This window comes from Sceloporus undulatus, chromosome 3, assembly GCF_019175285.1.
Source record: "Sceloporus undulatus isolate JIND9_A2432 ecotype Alabama chromosome 3, SceUnd_v1.1, whole genome shotgun sequence".
In the NCBI taxonomy this organism is placed as follows: domain Eukaryota; kingdom Metazoa; phylum Chordata; class Lepidosauria; order Squamata; family Phrynosomatidae; genus Sceloporus; species Sceloporus undulatus.
Window position 1 is genome coordinate 246,433,002 of NC_056524.1, and position 21,057 is coordinate 246,454,058.

At 39.4% G+C, this 21,057-nt stretch overlaps 2 protein-coding genes across 2 annotated transcripts in view; one reads left to right on the forward strand and one right to left on the reverse strand.

Annotated features, from left to right (window-relative positions):
• The window catches only part of GFM1 (G elongation factor mitochondrial 1), a 42,435-nt gene that overhangs the window by 12,196 nt on the left and 9,182 nt on the right, over positions 1–21,057 (forward strand). The window contains exons 7-13 of the mRNA XM_042455976.1: positions 1,409–1,563; positions 3,302–3,386; positions 3,805–3,942; positions 6,371–6,472; positions 8,068–8,124; positions 8,855–8,992; positions 9,474–9,556. Of these exons, the coding sequence (XP_042311910.1) occupies positions 1,409–1,563; positions 3,302–3,386; positions 3,805–3,942; positions 6,371–6,472; positions 8,068–8,124; positions 8,855–8,992; positions 9,474–9,556 (758 nt within the window). The remainder of the gene's footprint in view (positions 1–1,408; positions 1,564–3,301; positions 3,387–3,804; positions 3,943–6,370; positions 6,473–8,067; positions 8,125–8,854; positions 8,993–9,473; positions 9,557–21,057) is intronic.
• On the reverse strand, positions 6,792–20,333 carry LXN (latexin). Its single transcript, XM_042455977.1, has 6 exons — positions 19,944–20,333; positions 18,052–18,114; positions 15,957–16,134; positions 14,005–14,141; positions 11,442–11,504; positions 6,792–9,849 (listed from the first exon to the last, which is right to left on the reverse strand). Exons 1-6 carry the CDS (start codon positions 20,232–20,234, stop codon positions 9,751–9,753), a joined length of 831 nt encoding a protein of 276 aa, XP_042311911.1. The 5' UTR covers positions 20,235–20,333; the 3' UTR covers positions 6,792–9,750.

Below are 21,057 nucleotides of genomic sequence, written 5' to 3' on the forward strand. Positions count from 1 at the left end.
TGGATGATAATTGTAAATGGATAAACAAACTATGATTAATGGGTAGGAAATTTTTTAGCATCGTTGTTTTGACTGCTGTTTTTTTTTTAATGGGAAGCTTATATAGCTAGCTATCATGCACAGATAGCTTTGTGTATTGGGGCATCACATTTCATTGCTTTTAGGAGCTGAACTCATTTGCAGTGTGTGCTGTACGGCATGTGTCTGCAATATCTTTGTCATGACATTTTGCTGCTATCCAGGGAAGCAGCAGCCTTTCACTACCAGGCATTAATAACCACAGATGACTGTAGAGGATGATCACTAGCTGAAGGAGACCAGCTGCTAAGTGTGATGGACGGAGCTGTGACAGATCTTGGAGGTCATCTGTCACCTTGGTTTTTCTGAATTTATAAATGTTAGATGTGCACTTGCATTTCTACATTTATTCCTAAGCAAAAATCTAATGTCAGTGGATGCTCTATTTTGACTCAGGTTTACTTGCAGATAAAAATCCTTGACAATATATACCATCCCCTTGTATCTAAATTCAGGGGCAGTTGGTGTAAGCAGACCCTGTTTCACCGTAGCTGAACCCGCTTGGACAAGAACTGGAGTTGGCTTGAGGACTTGATGAGCATGGAAAATATAGCGTTGAATCTGGAAATAAATTTCCTGTTACCCTCATTAGCCTTTGATGACATTGTGGTCTGGGGAAATGCTTCATGGGGTTATGCAACAGATTTATACTTTATTCCACCTCTTACACAACACTTGACATGAGGAGACCCATTTTAAGAGTTGCTGAGTGCTCTCTTGCTCCCAAGGGTTAAAACACATCAGCCATTCTGTTGGAGGGCCCGTTACCCTTCCGGGGCCATCCAGCTAACTTGGGTATCTGAGGATTTTGCAGGTTCCTGGAGATTCATCATTCCTTCTAATAGCAAGTGCAGTTGGTTGAGTGTGTGTTGATTTGGAAGCAAAATAGGACCATCCAAAAATAAGGTAGCAGTTTCTATAAACACAGGGGATATCCTGGTCAATATGCAGAAGTACATGTTTGTGAATTTAAAAAAATATATATTTAGACACGCAGAATGGCCTGACGAACAACTGTGAAATGCTAAGCTAGAGAGAATATTGGGGTGTCCTGAGGTAAGGTGGGGAAAGAAACTGGAGATAGAAGAATGAGAGAAAATTGTCTTATTATGGTTTACAATAAACCTTGGGAGGGGATTGGGGTTGAGAGGCATATACTGTATGCCATGGGAGGGGATTAGGTTTGAGAAGTATGTATGCCAAAATAGAGCATTTTATGGCTGAGCAGGAATTTGAACCCTGTTCTCCAGAGTCATAGTCCAATGCTCAAACCACAACACCATGCTCGTTCTCTTAATTCTAAATGCATAAATGTTTTATTTCTCTCTAGTCTGCAATCAGAAGAACAACGCTTAGTAAATCCTTTACACCTGTGCTGGTTGGAAGTGCTCTGAAGAACAAAGGTGTACAGCCTCTGCTAGATGCTGTTCTTGAATACCTGCCAAACCCTTCAGAAGTGCAAAACTATGCCCTTTGCAATCAAGAGTGAGTATGCATATTGAAAGTGGGTAAAGCACCTTTGGGTTATGCTGACACCCCCCTCCCCCATGGATACATGTTTTGTATCCTGTTCTACTTATTCTTAGAAAAGAAAAGCCAGAATGAAAATGGCACGAAGCTTTCACCCCAGAACCTGGACTGTTGTCCTATATGAGTTTGCTTTGAAACCACTGGGACTTTGTCCTGCATGTCATAAGATTTCTACCTATTCTTTTATGTTTTTGCTGTAAAGCAGACAATTGTGTGTGTGTTTTTTAAAAAAACTAAACAGTTTGTAAGCAAAAGAGGCAAGTGGTGCCAGATTAATTTTAACAAATAAGTCAATTTAACACTTTCAGAAACAAATGCTGTCACCCAAATTCACCCAGTAAGCTTCATAACTGGTTGGGAATCTGAAATGGCTCTCTCTAGTCCATGTGTATCCACAGTTTCTCACTACAGCTGGCAATATGTCTGGACACACTTTTCCCAGTTCTACCATGTAGCAACTAATTTCTAGGCAGACACCTACAAAATCAAAAGCTCTGGATCTTTACAATTGTTATCATCCCCAATTATTAATCAGAGAGGCAGTTTTTAGCTAGTTCAAACAATAGCCAGTTATGGTAGCAATTGATTTAAAGCATGAAGCTTATAAAACACATTATTTATTTATAGTATTTTTTTTAATACAGTCACCCCTGTGTTCTCGCAGACTTGAGATATGCGTTCTTGAATATTCACAGAGGGGCAACCTCCATTAAATTCAATAGGGCGTGCCCTTTGCGGTGTGCACTCCACACACACTTGGGGGTACCTGTCCCATGCAAGCCTATGGGGCTTGAATGTCAGCGAGTCTCCATTTTCACATGTACGGGTGGTGGTGTCTGGAATGAATCCCCTGCGAAAATGGAGGGCCGACTGTATTTATATACTGCCCTATATTCAGTTTACAAGATTGATTGGGCCAATGGGGAAGGTCCTGTTGAATCTTTTTCCAGATGCATAGAGTTGGCTGAAGATAGACCAGGCATTCTTTTGTAGTGGTGAAGGTGATATTATAAAGGAGGTCTGGATTCTTCCCCCAGCTGTCATCTTAAGTAAACTAGCTTTGCAGGCTTTTATAGTGCTTTAAAAACTTGCAAGCTCTGGTTGAAGAGAGGTGACAGTGGGACAAAAGAAATCCTTAGTCTCTTCCCCTTTTTCCCTATGGCTTCTATCCCACCATTCTTCCAATACTTGGACTTGAAGGGGCATACATCAACCTTAATTTAAATAGTACTGCTAAAACTCACAGATGGTACAATTTTTTAAAATTTTAAATTTCATCCAGCCCAACCATATGAGAAGCAATTTTTTAAAGGAAAGTAGAATAGCTCTCTATTAAAATCCATTCCCTCAGCAGTCTTACACTACAGCACTTTGGAGAGCAAAGACAGAGAAAACCTAGCCCTCTAGTTGGACTTGTAACTCTTGCTGTTACACTGGCCATGTTGGCTACAGCTCATGGAAGCATGGAAACTGTCCAGCAACATCTGGAAGGTCACACATTCCCAATCCCTGATATATAGATAGATGGTAGACAGTGTAACAGAATTGTTGTTGTAGGACTTATGCCCATTTTACACTTCCCACAGTCATGTTGAGAAAACTGATTAAAATACAGTAAAACACCACAAGATGTGCAGGTGGATAAGCAATGTTAACATAATGGAATTTGAACTAAAATTTAATTTTCTTCAAGGGATTCTACAGAAAAATCCAAGATATTGCTGAGTTCGGTGAGAGACAGTTCCCTGCCCTTCGTGGGCCTGGCATTTAAACTTGAGGTAAGTTTATTCTGGGGATTTTGGGTGGTGTGTGTGTGGGAGAGATAGTACACAGAGTTTTTGAATTTACAGTGCGCCCTTGGCTTACGCGGGGATCCTTTCCACACACACACACACCTGCGTAAGCCAAATACCATGCATGCTCAATCCCCATTCAAATGAATGAGGCTCGTGCATGCGGCAGCGTGCACACACCATGGGCGCGCGGCCCATTCATCCAAATGGGACGTGCTGCCCCGTGTGCTCCTGTGGGGCGCACTGTAATTAGTAGTCAGTGTCTTCATGAAAACCAGGAAAAGATCACTAATAGTGATCATTTATTTCAGGTTGTTTTGTACTGATTTTCTTTTGACATCTTTAGTTCTTGCAGCTTGTTGTCTGTCTTGATTTACAAACTGCTGTTTTGTGCCACCTGCAGGCTGGACGGTTTGGGCAGCTCACATATGTTCGTGTTTATCAAGGCATGTTGAAGAAAACCGATTATATCTACAACACCAGGACTGGGAAAAGGGTGAGGGTGCAGAGACTTGTCCGCATGCATGCAGACATGATGCAGGTGAGTGTGATGACAGTTAGAATGCACTTCTGTCTGATCTGTGAGATATTTTTACTGAAACAAACTCTTTTAGTCAGAAAAGAAGACACTGTATCCAATCATCTGTATCAAAAATAAGGCCCTTCTAGTCAAATGAGGTGGTTGGAATGGTAAATTCCTTGATTGCGCAATGAGCTTTTATTTCCACATTATACTGTTTTAAATTTTCCCCCTCTAAAAAAGACAGCCTTTTGGTTTTAGTGTATCCCCTGCTTTTGTGTTCAGGAGAGTAATAAAATGACTAGAGCCTCATGGGTATGGTGTGGGCTGGCCCTTCATCTGGCCCCTTATTTTAGCTATTGATTCTGAGAACATGTTGCTTTAGCCAATTTCTCCTGTGCACTGGGACACAGGCAAAGGGATTCATCCTGCAGAGGGCAAAGAACTACACAAGCTCTGTCAGGATTCCACTCCTTATATATTTTAGGCAAATAGGAATTAGGGGGGGGAGAAAGACAAATAAAGAAAAAAAAATCTTTTGACACTGTGGTACAGGGAGTGAGATACTTTTGTCACTTATTTGAGTGATTGATCTCTTTTACAAGTGCATTAGTTGCTGTTCATGCTAATGTTCTAAGGAGGCTTTTGTTTGTGTCTCAGCTAATGCAGGAATGAATCCATAGAAGGAATCATTGTTGCTGATCCATCAAAGAGTAGGAAATGACCCTGAAGGTCATTTAATCCAATCTCCTATCAAGGCAGGGAATCCACTGTTGCAGCATCCCTGATCATTGGCCATAAAAAACCCCTCCAACAAAGGGGAGCCCACCACCTCTGGGACGATCTGTTCCACAATATTTTGTTTAAATTATGCCCCTCTTTAAAGATTACATATCAACCTAGGCTGTAGGCTCGGAAAATTAGCACTATTTTAATTATTTACTCTGTCTTTTTCTACTGCCCAGCTGTTACTGCTTTTCATTTAAATATTGTTTTGCTAGTGGAAAACACGCCTCTGTCTGTCTTCTGGCTCATACCAACCATTTTCTTAGCAAAATGAATAAACTGTAAAAGATTTCAGTATTACAAATGGGCATCAGGGTCAGTTTCTTTCTGCACAGTTAGCCTATGATCTTTAGCCAATGACTTTAATCTTTAGACTGTAAAAACAATATCATTGTGCTTCTTCATTCATTAATTCTGCTTCAGTTTAAAAAATGAACTTCATCTCAGGAGTTGCAGATAGTAAAAATCCCTTTTTCTTTTCTTTCCTTGAAATGTATCTCATATGACCAGTCATCTTCTTATCCTGTCTGAAAGCTACTCATCTCATGACACTCCTTCCCTTTTTAATTATCTAACTGGTCAGTTTTACATATTGACCAACTTGGTAGGGTAAGATGAATGTCTGATGGATGACTTTTGCTGGCTGATGTGTATTAGCAGATTCCAGTACAAACTGAACAGTTTAGCAGTGGGTTTTGGTTCAAGAACAAATTGGGGCTGTGCCAGAGGTGGGCAAATGTGCTATGTCCAGAGGTGTTTTCTGTTTCTTGAACACTCTGGGAGTCAAGGAACAGTCTAAATGTGTTACCAAATGGAAAGCAAAACAAAAATGGAAATGGAAAGTCCACTTTTGGTTTTGAAAAAAAAAATATGTATATTTTAATGTTGAAGACCTAAATATCCTAAAGGCACAAGATCCCATCTGAACTTGGAAGCTAAGCAAGGTCAGCTCTGGTTAGTACTTGGATGGGAGACTGTCAATGAACACCAGATACTCTATAGGCTGTATTTCAGACGAATGAACTGGCAAAACCACTACTGAGTATTCCTTGCCTAAGAAAACCATATGAAATTAATGGGTCACCATGAGTTGACAGGCAACTTGCAAACCCACAAACAGTACAGGGGCTCTGCAATTTATTTTGAAAGGTGAATTACTGCGTCGAGAGATTGCAGGAAAGGCCATTCACATTTTGCCAAAAGGGTCACTTAATTCACCCTTGCTATTCACCAGTTTGGAAAACAAAATTTTAAATCCATGCTCATTTGCAGATGCTGCTCTTTAAGATTGAATTTAATGCTGTTAATGAGAAGGCTCACGCCACTGAAGACAGTGGTTGGGAAATGCTGAGCCAGTTTCCTTTATGCATCTACAGTATGCTGGTAATTCTATCAATATGAGTGCCATGTGTTTTGTATGTACATGCTAAATTTATTCGTTTTACGTTCTGGATGTTTTTATACTTGTTTGGATGAATCTCTTTTTTCTGATAATCAAGATAACTTTGATATGCAGCCCTTACTACTGCTATAAAATGGTTAACCAACCTGTGTTCAGCACAAGCAGGCTTCACTTGAATCAGCGTTGGAGTTAACTCGCCATTTCTTTAATAATCACTCTTAATACTGTGAAGTGTATCTGTAATACTGTTTGCTTTGCTAGGATGTGGAAGAAGTTTATGCAGGCGATATCTGTGCATTGTTTGGCATCGACTGTGCCAGTGGTGATACATTTACAGATAAGTCTAGCACCGACCTTTCCATGGTAAGTTCTTTCTTAACTGAGCTGCTGTTATTTTAGATTTAGGATAGTATCCAGAGTTGTATAAATGAGAGACTGCTTAGTCAGTGAACTTGGTCCCTCTTTCCCATCTTCAGCAGCTTCCTGCAGATCTGCTCTAAAGCGTCTTCAGATCCTCCAGAACAGATTTTAAGACCTTTTTGGAGAAGGAGGCTCACCATGTTTGCATTCTTCCAATGGAAGCAGTGAATGTAAAGCTTTCACTGGCTTTCACCCTTAATTCTTAAAAATATACTCAGTTGTCTTCCACCCAAAATCAAAATGTCCTCGTTACAAAAGAAACTTTTAGGAAAATGGTATTTATTTTTAAGCCTTCTTTTACAGCTATTACAAACTTTTACAAACTAAAAACATAGTATGTAAGATTATATGAATGAAAACTCTATAGTATTGTTTCATGAAAGGGCGTGGTCAGGAATTTACATTGCAATGAATACCATTCTGTTTTGTTCTTAAGTACCGTGGTCCCTCAGTATCCACTGGGGATTGGTTCCAGAAAACCCCATGGATAACAAAATCCGTAGATGCTCAAGTCCCATTAAATACAATGGCATAATGAAATAATGTACTTTATATAAAATGGCAAAATCAAGATTTGGTTTTTGGAATTTTGAATCCATGGCTATGGAGGGCTGACTTTATCAGATCGTTAGGTATACAATATTGTTTGAAATCCCAATATTCTTCAAGGGAGAAGGAATTTCAATAGCCTGTTTTAGGAGATTATTAACCTCTTGTATTCTGATGGGCTGCATGCAGCAAGACAGAGAGCAGAGACACAAAGTAGGCTTGAAGTATCTTGGCCTCTGCTCAATCAACATAGTGACATGAATGAATGAAACAGGGAGATCCCACACTTACCTGAACACAGGATTTCTCTGAGCCATTTCATTCCCCAGCCCCAAGGTGACAAAAGTCAAAAAGACTTCATGTAAGCCAGCTACCTATATCTCATGCCCCTGTCATTAAAGATGCTAGATATAAAGTATCGCCTGAGCATGGCCAAAGTGAAGAGAATTCATACCTTCAAATGGTCAAAATATTTTTTGAGAGGATCAAAGGCCCAGTTCAAGTATAACAATCAATGTCAAACTAGCAACTAGACATCTGCCTAAATGCATTTCCCTCTGGCATAATACAAACCTTCTGTGGTTTATAAAACCCACAGCTTTCCATTACCTCTAAACTGGAAACCTCTGACTATAAACCAAATTATTAAACTAGGATCTGAATCTCTAATGCAGAACTGTGGTTTAACAAAATCTGGAAGTTTTGAATTATGAATAATGGCATAAGAGATATGTGGGTATTCTTTTAATAAACCATGATTAATTATATCAAGATTGTTTTGCTTGAACAGGCCTGAATTTTGTAGGTAAATAAATTCATTAGGTAAGGAGAAAATCTGATGGTCATCTGCTAGGAATGTTTTCTTAATGGGAAGTATATACAAGCGTAGTTTTTGAGCACACATTAATTTGAGTGTAAATTTGTAAAGAATATTTCCAGGGGTTTTATACTGACAAATAGTTATTTCAAACTAATTCTCTTTTGTTTAGGAATCTATTCATGTTCCTGATCCTGTCATTTCAGTAGCAATGAAGCCATCCAACAAGGTAAGAGTCTGAAGTTATTATTATTTTTAAAAGTAGATGTCATTACTTCTAGAGTTTGTTGGTGATCTGATTTCAGATGAAATATGTGTATTTAACTGCATTTACTAAGTCTGTTCAGGAATAACTAAACCATGTCTTTTGATGTGGAAGTTCCCTTCTACTACCAAATGTTAATAAGTTTTTTGCTTCAGCAGAAAGTATGCATGGGTGTGCTCAATGCTATTCACATCCTGTCTAATATCAACATTTCTTTGAGAGAGAAGTTAAAGATTGTTTCATGAGCCTCTAGAGTTTGTTGAAATTGTGTTGCTGAGTTTTAGACTTTTTTGTTTTGGAATGCCTTTCAAGATGAGAGTTCATGGCAGGGGGTTGGACTGGATGGCCCTTGTGGTCTCTTCCAACTCTATAATTCTATGATTCTATGACTACTCAGGGGGAATGGGCCTTGCATAATGAGACACAGTGTCTATTTTTTGCTTTCTTTTTAACTGTTCTGTTTTTAACCATTTTTAATTTTATTGATAGTTTAATTATATACTAAACTTTCATATGAGGTGAATTTTTTAGCTGTATTTGTTTTAATTGTTATAACCTATCTTGAGTCACAGGCTGGGAAAGGGGCAGAATATAAATAAATATCACAATAATAATAATTGTATTGGATGGTCAGCCCCTTGGGTCATAAAATTGAAGATATTAATTTACACTTGTGGATTCTCTTCCACTCTAGAATGATTTGGATAAATTTTCAAAAGGTATTAATCGCTTCACAAGAGAAGATCCCACATTCCGAGTTCATTTTGACACGGAGAACAAAGAGACAATTGTTTCAGGAATGGGAGAACTACATCTTGAAATCTATGCTCAGGTGATGATTATGATTGTATTGATGAACTATGCTGTTGAATCTCACTTTTCTTTCTGAAAATGTTTCTTTCAATTCAGCCGGTAGTCTAACTGTGTTTATTGCTTCCATGCATAAGAATGCTGTAAATTATATATTAATGGTTCATCTTCTACAACTGGAACAAAGTTAACAATTCCTTGTGAGCATAATTTATGAAAAATTTGTTGAGGTTGAAGATTCCCCCCCCCCCTACAATTGCAGAATAGGGATAAAAACAATACTGTCCCCAAAAGTATCTCCTTCAAAGGAGGGTGGGGGCATGTGTATATAAGGCATTCTAGTTCATTACCGAGAAAAACCTCAACAGAAATTAAAATTTGGCCTCTGTCTAATATACGATTGTAAAGAGCATTAAATATTGATTTGTTGATTTCTTTAGCTTGGCTGAATATATTTGGCACCATACTTAAATCTGTCTAATTGTGTTTGTTTTTTAACCCAGCGAATGGAAAGAGAATATGGTTGTCCTTGTGTTACTGGAAAGCCTAAAGTAGCCTTTAGAGAGAGCATTGTGGCAACTGTACCGTAAGTATTCACTGTTGCAAACAATTACCAAATCAAGGTCAGGAGATGATTACTCTGGTTCTTACAGCATGCATAATGTTGGTAGAATTTTTGAACCTGACTAAGCCTATTGTGTAGCCCTTGTTCTGTCTGAATACAGTTGCTTTATAGAAGCAGTTAATAACATCTTTAAGAGTAGCATAGAAGGTGTGTAGCTAATCTTGAGCTGCACGTTTTGGCTGGCGGCTGTTCCGTGTTACTTTCACTCCATGCTGTGGATTCCATAAAACTTGCATATGCCAAGGAATAATTTCCTGTAAATAAAAGAGCACCAAATAGTAGAAAAATCTAAATATTAGAAAATCCAGATAACTATTTGAGCTTTGCTCTTCTTGCAAAAAATCTTTTCCTCGTCTAATAAGTTCACTTTTTCCCCTTCCTTCTCTCTCTCTCATCCTTTCTCATTTGTATGTACATGAAGTATAGTGAGCTATAGATGCGAACAATCCAGAAGGTAGATTCTAAATAATGGCAAATAATCCCACACATTGTTGTTTTAAGGTAAACTTTTTCAAAGCTGTAGTATACAGTACAAGTAGGCTATCCATATAATTAATATAAATTGATATGGACAAAGCATAGTCCACAGGCTGTGTGCACCCACTCTGGAGAGGCATCCTTAAAACCTCTAAAGTTGGACTTTGGAGCGATCGGTTCCATAGGCACAGGGGGGTTAATATTGGAAATGTCATGAGCTGAATCCACAGATTCTCTTCCTCAATGAAAGCAGCCTTCCTCTAACAGAGGTGGCGAACCGATGGAAAAAAGATTCTATTTTAAGGAGGGTGGAGCTACACTTTATGATAAATTTTGAGTACCTTACAACCCTATGATTCCACAGAAAGACATTAAAGATATTTTATGTATAAGAAGCTGGTTCAGAAGACAAGTCATGAAAAGTTGACCTTCTGTTCAGTTATTTGTGTCCTTAGCTTGTAAAATTATGAACATGTAACCCAAATGTAACTGCTACATGTACAATAAAGGCCCAGTTAGAGCTCTGCATACTCCATGCTGAAAAAATCATACTACTGCACCTAATTAGCTAGCATTGCCAACTAGTCTGAAAAAAAGAGATTACAGCTTTGGCTTTTCCTCTGTCTTTAGAAGGTTGATTCCAAATGATTGAGTGAAACTTTTCATGTCAGGGAGTGAAGGCTTATTACCTCCCAAAAGCTGATAATTAATTGCTGTTGAAAGAACACCTAGAGCAATAGATTCAAAAGTGAGCAACCTTCAAGTGACAACTCAAGTTATTAGCAAAAAATTATTAATATTATGTAATTTTAGTTGTTAAGTTTGCCTAAGCGTATTCTGGATTGTCCCACACCCTTGAGAATTTTCTTCAGCCCTTCCTCTAGTTTCTGAGATTGCAGCAGGAATTTGTAGCTTACTTTCAAAGACAGATATGGAGCCATAGGAATCAAGATTTTTTAGCATTAGGAACTTTTTTTTCCAAATTAAAAACAAACAGATTCTTAGGAAATAAAATTCTTTTGCTCTGGATGACATTCTATTTTTTTCCGGCTGCACGCCCTCTAAATCATGGCCTGTGCATAGCACTGGAGTCTACGCCTTCTCTTGAACTGGCATTATAACCTGCCTCCCAACACATTAATTTCTAGACTGTTTTGATTCAGTGTTATCCTGCACAGCAATCCCATCAAGCTGGGCATCAAACTCCTAATTCCCTTGCTCTCAGCTGTGAGGTGCTTGAGTGTTGACATCTGTTCTGGACGCCTGTTGAACTAGTACCTATTAGAATCACCTTTTTGCAGGGAATACTCTTAAACTCTCTCCAAATAATTTTTTTTAAACTAATAAGTAATTAAATAATGTTACTTACTTGGGAAACAATATCATGGATTAAAACCACATAGGAAAATTCAAGATAGTCATCATTTCTCTTCTGAAACCAACAAAAGGTGAAAAAATACACTTTATTAAGCTCAGCTCAAATTTAAAATGTCTCCATTGAACATGAAATGATGGAGAGCTGTATAAACAAACGACAGGTTTTGTTTTGTTTTATTTGGTCATTTTAACCTCATATAATTTGGGAGGCAAAGCCTAGAGATTTAAGTAGTCTGAGGCTTCTTGAGTAACTGTGTCCTATTTCATTTGTTTTAATTCTTTTAAAAACAATAATGAATGATTATATTATCATAAGGACCAATACTCCTTTCCCCCCATAAACAACTTAATAAGGCCAGAACTGACTCATGGGTATTCTCATCTTAATATTAAAACACTTTGGACAATTCTTCCTGATCTTGGATTCTTCTTGATATTTATGCTCTCAGATCTTTTGGGCAGAACTATAGATCTTTGGAAAGGAATCATCGAACAGGAAGTAATGTCCTGTTCCCTGTTGTAATTTAAAGCACATGTGTAGAAATATCTAATACTGTAGTAAAACCGAGTGTTTGCCATTTATTAACACAACTGTTTTGAATGCCAAGAAGAGTCTGTTTGTTTGGATTCTCGACCCTAACTGTTGATCAGAATTTGTGCTGTTCCCAACAATAAAATTTTAGTAGTAATGGTGGAGGTGATAGTGAGCCAGCATAGCAAAGTGACTTGAGTTTCAGACTAGTATTCTGGAAGACAAGATTTCAAATCGCTGCCCAACCACGGAAACCTACTGGGTGACCCTGAGCAATCACACTTCTCAGAGGAAGGCAGTGACAATAAATCTTGCCAAGAGAACCCTAGGATAATGTCACTATAAGTAGCAGTTGACCTGAAGGCAGATAACAACTTGTAGTAAAAATAATGACTCTATTCTGTGTCATTAAATTTGATAGAAGCAGTTATAAAAACATGGGGTTTCTTTTTCTATAAAATGTTTGTTTAACCTAGCAGTTCTATACAAATATAGATTGTGTCTTCCTACATTGCTGGTGCCTGGACTGGATGGCCCTTGTGGCCTCTTCCAGCTCTGTGATCCTATGAGATATATACAGTGGGCCCTTGGTAACTGCTGGGGCTTGGTTCCAGGACACCCCCCCCCCCCCCCTGGATACCAAAATTTGTTGATGCTCAAGTTCCATTAAATGCAGTGGCATAGTAAAATGATGTCCCTTATATAAAATGGGAAAATCTAGGTTTGCCTTTTGGAATTTCTATTTTTGTTTAATATTTTCAAGCCGTCGATGGTTGAATCCGTGGATAAAGAATTCATGGATATAGAGGGACAATTGTATTCAGAAATATTAAAAACATTCTTGAAGTGGAATGGGCAACTTCCAGGTATCCAAAACTGTCTCTGCTTACCCAGGAACATGGAGGGTGGCACCTGCTCCTATAGCCCACATACCCATTGCCTTCCCCTCCCCCCCCTCCCCCAATAGTCTTGTTTTTTATTCCTGGGCCCTAAACAGCCAACCATGCCATCAGAACATGCTGTTATTAGAGCTTTTGTTAAGCAGAACATTTTAACTAGTTGTAAGCCACATTGACTTAACTAGTTGTAAGCCTACTAGCAGAAAACATCACAGACTTGGAACAGCTACTAAGGAAGATCAGGGAGGAATGTGCAAAGGCAGGATTACTGATCAACATAAAGAAAACAAAAATAATGACCACAGAGGATCTACACAAATTCAGACTAAACAATGAGGAAATTGAAATAGTTAAAGAGTTCCTGTACCTTGGATCAAACATTGATCAGAACAGGGACTGCAGTCAAGAAATCAGAAGACTAGGAATGGGAAGGGCAACTATGAAGGAACTAGAAAAGATCTTAAAGAGTAAAGATACACAACTGAGCACAAAAGTTAGAATGGTACAAGCCTTTGTATTCCCCATTACCATGTATGGGTGAGGCAGCTGGACAGTGAAGAAAGCAAATAAGAAGAAATTGAAATTTGAGATGCTGTGTTGGAGAAGAGTGCTGAGGATACCATGGACAGCCAAAAAGACAAACAAATGGGTCCTAGAACAGATCAAGTCAGAAATCTCCCTGGAAGTCAAGATGATTAAGTTGAGACTATCATACTTTGGCCACATCACAAGAAGGCATGTCTCATTGGAAAAGACAGAATCCTAGGAAAGGTGGAGGGACATAGAAAGAGAGGAAGACTGCATGCTAGATCAACTCTATTAAGGATATGGGTATGAAGTTGCAGGACCTAAGCAGAGCAGTGGAGGATAGCAAGTCTTAGAAGAGTCCCATCCATGGGATCACTAGGAGTCAAGATCGAGGGCAATAAAAAATAACAACAAAACATTGAATCCTGTATAGGGAAAAGGGCAGTTTAATTGGAAGGATGAATAGGTAGAACATTGGCCACTTTGGGCTGTCATCAGAGAGATCATCTCACAAACAGTTGCTTTCTGCATGGAAGTGGAAAAGAAGCCTTGGAAGAAAACAACCTTTAAATCCCTTGAGAGTGAAGCTAACTTACCACTTGCTTGACACTTTCAATTTGTGCCATTTTGTACCAGGTATCTTCTGTGGAATTCTGCCATATTACATACCCACAGGCAACCCAGGCTAAATGCCGAACAGGCTCCATTTCTGCATCCACATTTCCATAACTGTCTGGCAACAGAAACAAAGTTAGTATTGAAATGGGGAGTGTCTGGAGATATTTTTTTTCTCTAGGTCAGTGGTTCTCAACCTTCATAATGCTGCGACTCTTTAATACAGTTCCTCATGTTGTGGTGACCCCCAATCATAAAATTATTTTCCTAAGACCATTGGAAATATGTGTTTTCCAATGGTCTTAGGCGACCGCTGTGAAAGGGTCATTTGACCCCCAAAGGGGTCATGAGCCACAGGTTGAGAACCGCTGATCTAGGTATTATATAGATATTTGCATGCTTTCTCCCAACCCCTCCTCTCACACTCTAGTAATAAAGTATTCAAAAATGTCTAGTAATGTAACTCCAGCAAATATTTAGTGAAATATATGCAAATTTAAAGGTCTTGCATCAGCCTGCACAGCTTGTGTGCTTTATTTTTCATTCATATCTTGGACTTGTGTTAGATCTCAGTTTAGAAAAATACAGAACTGCATGGTTAAAGTATTATGACTAGGATTCATGTAGTTTTCCTATCAAAATATCCTATCAAAATTCATCTTTCACTCTGTTAGAATAATATATAAATGCTGTATGTATATATGTGTATGTGTGTATATGTGTGTGTGTGTGTGTGTGTGTGTATGTGTACACACACACACACACACACACACACACACACAAACACCTCTCTATCTATACCATAACCATAGATACTAAGCTTTATTGTTAACCATAAAGATTATGTTAAAGCTGAATATAAACATTATCCAAATTTTGCACCGGAAACCAGCTTTGCACATTTTAGATAACTTAGTAGAATGAAATGTAACAGTATTTTTCAGAACAAGTAGCCATATTAGTTTCTTGCAGTAACATCCCCTCCCAAAAGGATCAGGTAATGGTGATTGTTAATTGTTGTCAAATAAGTTTCAGGTTATGGTGACTCTGTGAAGACTCCCTGTTATTAAAGGCCCAGCTAATGTCTTGTGAACTCAAGGCCATGGCTTTCTTGAAGCTGTCCACCTACAATGTGGTTTTCCTATTTTCCTACTGCCTCACACTTTGCTGAGCATTATCATCTTTTTTTAATGAATCATCTTGTCTCATGATGTGTCCAAAGAAAAACAGCCACAATTCAGTCATTTTGGCTTCTAGGGAGGGTTTTGGCTTGATTTGCTCCATTTATTTGTCTTTTTGGCACTTCATGGTATCCATAAAACTTTCCTCCAGCAACACATTTCAAATGAACACTTGTGGTGTTTCACCTAATTTATTATGGCATAGTTTAATCTGGCTTTTGTGGAGCAGAGCCTACTTCCACAGATGCACAGAGTGTCAAAATGAATAGCAGATACACACTCACTTGGGTGTAGGGAAAAGAAATGTTAGCAGCAAGCTCAAGTGGAAATAAGATGTAAGAAACAGACTTACTGAATCTCACAAGTCTCCATAACCTCACTGCTATCATTTTTCCTGCCAGTTCATGATGACATTCCATACATCTGATGATATAGACTCTTGTCTACAGAAATATATGCCATAGTAAATTAATATCATGTCATAATAAATCGGTTTGTTTTTAAGTGACACAAGACTTATTGTTTCTGGTATAATAATACTGTTACACATCCCTATTATCAAATGAACGTACATGCCATGCTCTGCTTGGAGGGAATGGCTGCCTAGAAATCTTAGCAAGAGCACATCAATTTGGAAACAGGATACACTGCACCGTTTTGTTGCAGGATCCACTTGTGATATTTCAAAACTTCTGTTTTAACATTCAGAAAGCAGAATTTCAAGTCATAAAAATATTTAAAAGAAAAAACACCTGGAATATTTTGTGCCTCTAGTGGTTCAGAGAGATTCTTGATCCTGTTGTAAAATTTGTTATCTGCTTGCTCTGTATTGGTCCCAAACTCCCCTTCCACAGTATAATGCACTTCTGGAGCAACATGTGGATCACCATGATGATAAAGTATCTCAGCTGTGCAGTTCACAGGACTGTCCTGTTAAAACAACAACAACAACAACAACAGTAATTTAACAGGTTAAAATTTCATCAGAATATGCTAGCATGTTCTAATGAGAAATACATTATATTTCATTCTTGTATTTCATGCTATTTAAATAAGATATAGCTAAGCTATTATTTGTTTTGGAATGGTCATGCATTTTACTTTATCTACCTCCCAGTATGAATTCTGAACACTTTAAATAATTGAAGACTACTATGATTTTTTTTAAAATGTCATGTAAATTATCTCCCCTCTATCTTCTTTTCCCCAGTTGCTCTAATTATTATATTTGCTATTAGTTATGCTTATAACTTGTCTTTCAGTGTGCTCATGGCAACAAATATGGTCCTTTCCTTCTCCCCTTTATCCTCATAACAACCCTGCAATATAGGTCAGTATGAGAAGGGATCAATGGCCCATGGTCATCCATTTTTAATCACTCAGTGGGTACTTTAAACTATGTCCAGCATTGTAATTACAGTACAGTAGCTCTCATGATGGCTGGAATTACACAGATGAATAATACCACAGCCCTTATCCTGTAATAGAATCATCCTGTGACGGGAGCTTTGTGTTACAGGACTGACTGTTCCATGATTATGACAAATACTTGTAGAAATCACAGGGGTTTCCCAGAGCTAACATCAGAGCTTGACTGCCTGTCTGAGAAAGTGGTCTGACTCTCTTGTGTGGTTTTCAGCAGACGTAGTTCAAAGTGTTCATTTTGAATGGTTTCTCATAGAATTACAGAGTTGGAAGAGACAAGGGTAATCCAGTCAAACCTCCTGCCATGGAGGAACACATAAACAAAGCACCCCCGACAGATGGCCATCCAGCCTCTGTTTAAAAATCTCCAAAGAAGGAAACTCCACCACTCTCTGAGGGAGTGTGTTCCACTGTCAAACAACTCTTACTGCCAGGAAGGTCTGCCTAATGCTGAGGTGGAATCTCTTTTCCTATAGTTTGCATCCATTGCTCTGGGTCCTATTCTCTGGAGTTGCAGAACACAAGCTTGCTCCATCCTCAATATGACACCCTTTCAAATATTTAAACAGGGCTATCATGTCACCTCTTGACCATCTCTTCTCCAAGCAGAATGTACTCAGCTCCCTAAGTCTCTCATAGGGCATGGTTTCCAGACCCTTCACCATTTTGGACACACTCCAGCTTCTCAACATCTTTTTTGAATTCTGGTGCCCAGAACTGGATGCAGTATTCTTGGTGAGGCCTGACCAAAACACTATTGGCACTATTAATTCCCTTGATCTAGACACTACTTCTGTTGATGCAGGCCTAGAATCATATTGGCCTTTTTAGCTGCTGCATTCCACTGTTTGCTCATGTTCAACTTGTGCTGTATTAGAACTTCTAGATCTCTTTCACATGTAGTCTTTTTAAGCCAGATGTCCCCCATCCTATATCTATCATTTCATTTGTCCACCCTGCGTGCATCTTATTCTTTTGTCCAAGTCATTGATAAAGATGTTGAATAGCACTGGGCCAAGGACAGAACCTTGTGGCACCCACTGGTCACTTCTCTCCAGGATGAAGAGCAGCCATTACTGAGCACCCTTTAGGTTCGGCCAATCAACCAATTACAAATCCACCTAAGAGTTGCATTGTCCAGCCCACATTTTACTAGCTTGTTTGCAAGAATATCATGGGGGACTCTGTCAAAGTCCTTACTGAAATCAAGATATGCTATCTCCACAGCATTCTCTTCATCTACCAAGCTGGTAATTTTATTTTAAAAAAAGAGATCAGATTAGTGTGGCATGACTTGTTTCTCAGAAACCCGGGTTGACTTTTTCTAATGGACTGTGTTGGAAAAATTCTGGTTAGAAAACATGCATATAATGCTAAAGCCCTAAAAACTCAAACTGACAATAAATGAAAAGCAGAACTTACTTTCTTAAGAATTTCTTCTATTGTAAACTTCAGGCGGTATTTATGCCCAACACCTGGAATGTCCTTTTTTAAAAAGAGAAACAATTGTTTTGCTTATTATGAATATCTTGCCAGATTCAGGTATCATTGTTGAAAATAAGGAAATGTTATGATTGTGGAGGAGACCCAACCCCCTCCCCATAATATCCTTTTGATTTCAGCAGGGAAGCCACACATTTATTTTAACTTTCTACTGGTGAAATAAGTGGGATTTAAAGGGCTTCAGTTTAACTAGATAGCTTCCTGTGTTTAAAAGCAGAAAACAGATGTCTCTTAGTGACACACTGTTGGTATCAGGAGAGCGTGACAGTGCTGATGGGGAAGTGATAACTTATACTTTAGAGCCGAGCGGTGGTAGGAAATTGGGAGACAGAACTTGGGAAGCTGTGAAAACTCTTGACTTTCTGTCCTATAAAATTATGGCCAAAGGGTATGATCTGTTGATTTCTGTATTAGCTGCATTTTGATCAGGGAATCAGCGCTGAGGAACAGATGAACACCTTCATTTGAGTCTAGCAGGAATGGTGTCTCCAGATGTTGGATTGCAACTACAAAGGCCTCCCCCCAAGTGGTGGATTTACAGATTAGATCTTATGGGTATTGCAGTCCAACATGGGGAGGGGGCATAGGTTCCCAACACCAGGTGTAGAGAGGAAATATTTCCAATAATCAACCTTTGAATTTTTATTTTCCCCACTGAACAGGCTGAGTAAATGTTAGACATGTATTCCTCTATTGTTGCAATTGCCTTTCTTTGTTTCTGCCTTGGTGTGGGTAAAGGGACAGGCAGAGGCCATCACAAGCTAAACCTGAAAGCTAGATACAGGGATGGGAGGGTGTCCACACTCTGCTTCAGGAGATCAAATGTTGTTACTGTGTGCCTTTAAGTCATTTCCGACTAAGGCAGTTCTTCTGTCACAAGGTTTTCTTGGCAAGATTTATTCAGAAGTGGTTTGCCTTTGCCTTCCTCTGAGGCTGAGAGAATGTGACTTGTACAAGGTCTCCCAGAGAGTTTACAATACTGCAAAACAAATAGGCAGGCTGTGTAATTCCACAGCTCAGTGGAGGAAGTGGCTTGGAGCTTCAATTAAGGTAGATGGAAACAAAACTGAAGGAAACTTCACTGTACCTCTCTAAAGGGTGTGTAGTAAAAGGGATTTCAGAGGGTGAAACCACATTGCAGAAAGAATCCGATTTGACACCACTTTAACTACCATGGTTCCAAGCTGTGGAATTCTGGGAACAGTCGTTTTGTGAGACCTTTAGCCTCCTGTCAAAGAGCTCTGTTGCCACAACGAACAAAAATTCCCAGAATCCCATAGCACAGAGCCATAGCAGTTAAAGTGGTGTCAAACTGGATTACTTTCTGCAATGTAGATGCAGCTGGTGTCACTTGTCACAAGCAGTACTTGCTGAAATTCCCTCTTCTGCACAAAGCATGAAAAAGGGTACATACAGGGGCCAGGATGAAAACTGGAGAAGAATCCCTGTACCTCAAAGGGTGGCTTAGTGCTGAAATGCAATCTGGAGACCAGGGTTCGATTCCTAGCTCAGCCATGAATCCCACCGGGGGACCCTGGGCAAGAAGTCACACTCTCTCAGCCTTTGGGGGGAAGGCCATAGCAAATGTTCCTCTGAACAAATCTTACCCCCCCCCCCAAAAAAAAACACCCACGACCACATTGGAGACTAAATCCAGTTGTCTGGTCCTCTGCTATGGAATTCTGGGAGTTGGAGTTTGTTGTGGGGGCCCCCAACAAACTCCAACTCCCAGAATTCCATAGCAGAGGACCAGACAAAGAGTTAAAGCAGTGCCAAACCGGTTTATGCCTCGTTCCATCGCCTGCTCTCACCTCCCTGTTGGCTTGGCGCACTTCCCTGAGGGCGAAGAGGCGGTGGGGGCTCCCGTGCTGGTAGTTGACATAGCTCTCCACAGCCCCCGCCGCCCGGGAGGCAGCCGAGTGGGACGGAGGGATCTCCATGGGAGCAGCGCCGCGGGCCTCCTCCTCCTCCGCCTCGGCCAGGCCCAGGAGGGAAGCAGGAAGAAGAAGAAGAAGGAACAGCAGCAGCCAGACAAAATGGAGGGCGGGGAGGAGGGCGCCCCAAGCGGGGCCTGGCTGCTGTGAGGCGCCGAGGAGCCCCATGGATGAGGCCTGTCCCTAGTGGAGCAGGGGATGGAGCCCTGGAAGAAAGCCCGGCCATGGCCACAGAAGGAGGAGAAGAAGAAGCAGCAGGAGGAGGAGGAGGGACTGGGTTTGGGCCCTTTGCCTAAATTTAAGCTTTGGCTCTTCCAGAACATTTAGCCCTCAAAAAACCACACACACACAACCTCCCCCCAGGGGGGAAAAACACCCTTGGCTCTTTGTTACAACAACAACAACACATTTTATTTGTATAATTTATTAATTATGTTTATTTATATTTTATTTACAACAGCAAAACATCAAATAACATAGGATACACAAACACACACAACCAAAACTACACGATCCCCTATCCTCCTCCCACCTACCTTAAAACTGAACAATGCCATTATAAAATGCAGATTAAAATGGATTAAAATAAATAATAAAAATAAATTTATATAATTTGTTAATTATATTTATTCATCCTGAGACAAAAAGCGATAAGCAATGTGCAGCTCCAAATAAAATCTTCAGAAATATAAATTGAATAGTAAGGATTCACCATTATTAATTTTTCATTCGTTAATCCCACACTTCATCACTAGCCACAAAGGAGGGCAACTTGGCACAAATACACTCATTTCATATGGCTTACTTACACCTATATGGCATATACTATATTTTATTACATTACTCAGTCATTTTTTAATGAACTTCATTAAAATGGTATGTTGGCTTGAAATATACTAACAGAACTTTGAAACACTGGACTTTACTAGCAACCAACCCTTGACTGAATCTACATCTATAAGTTATTCCTTTCATTTGTCCATTGTGCTGA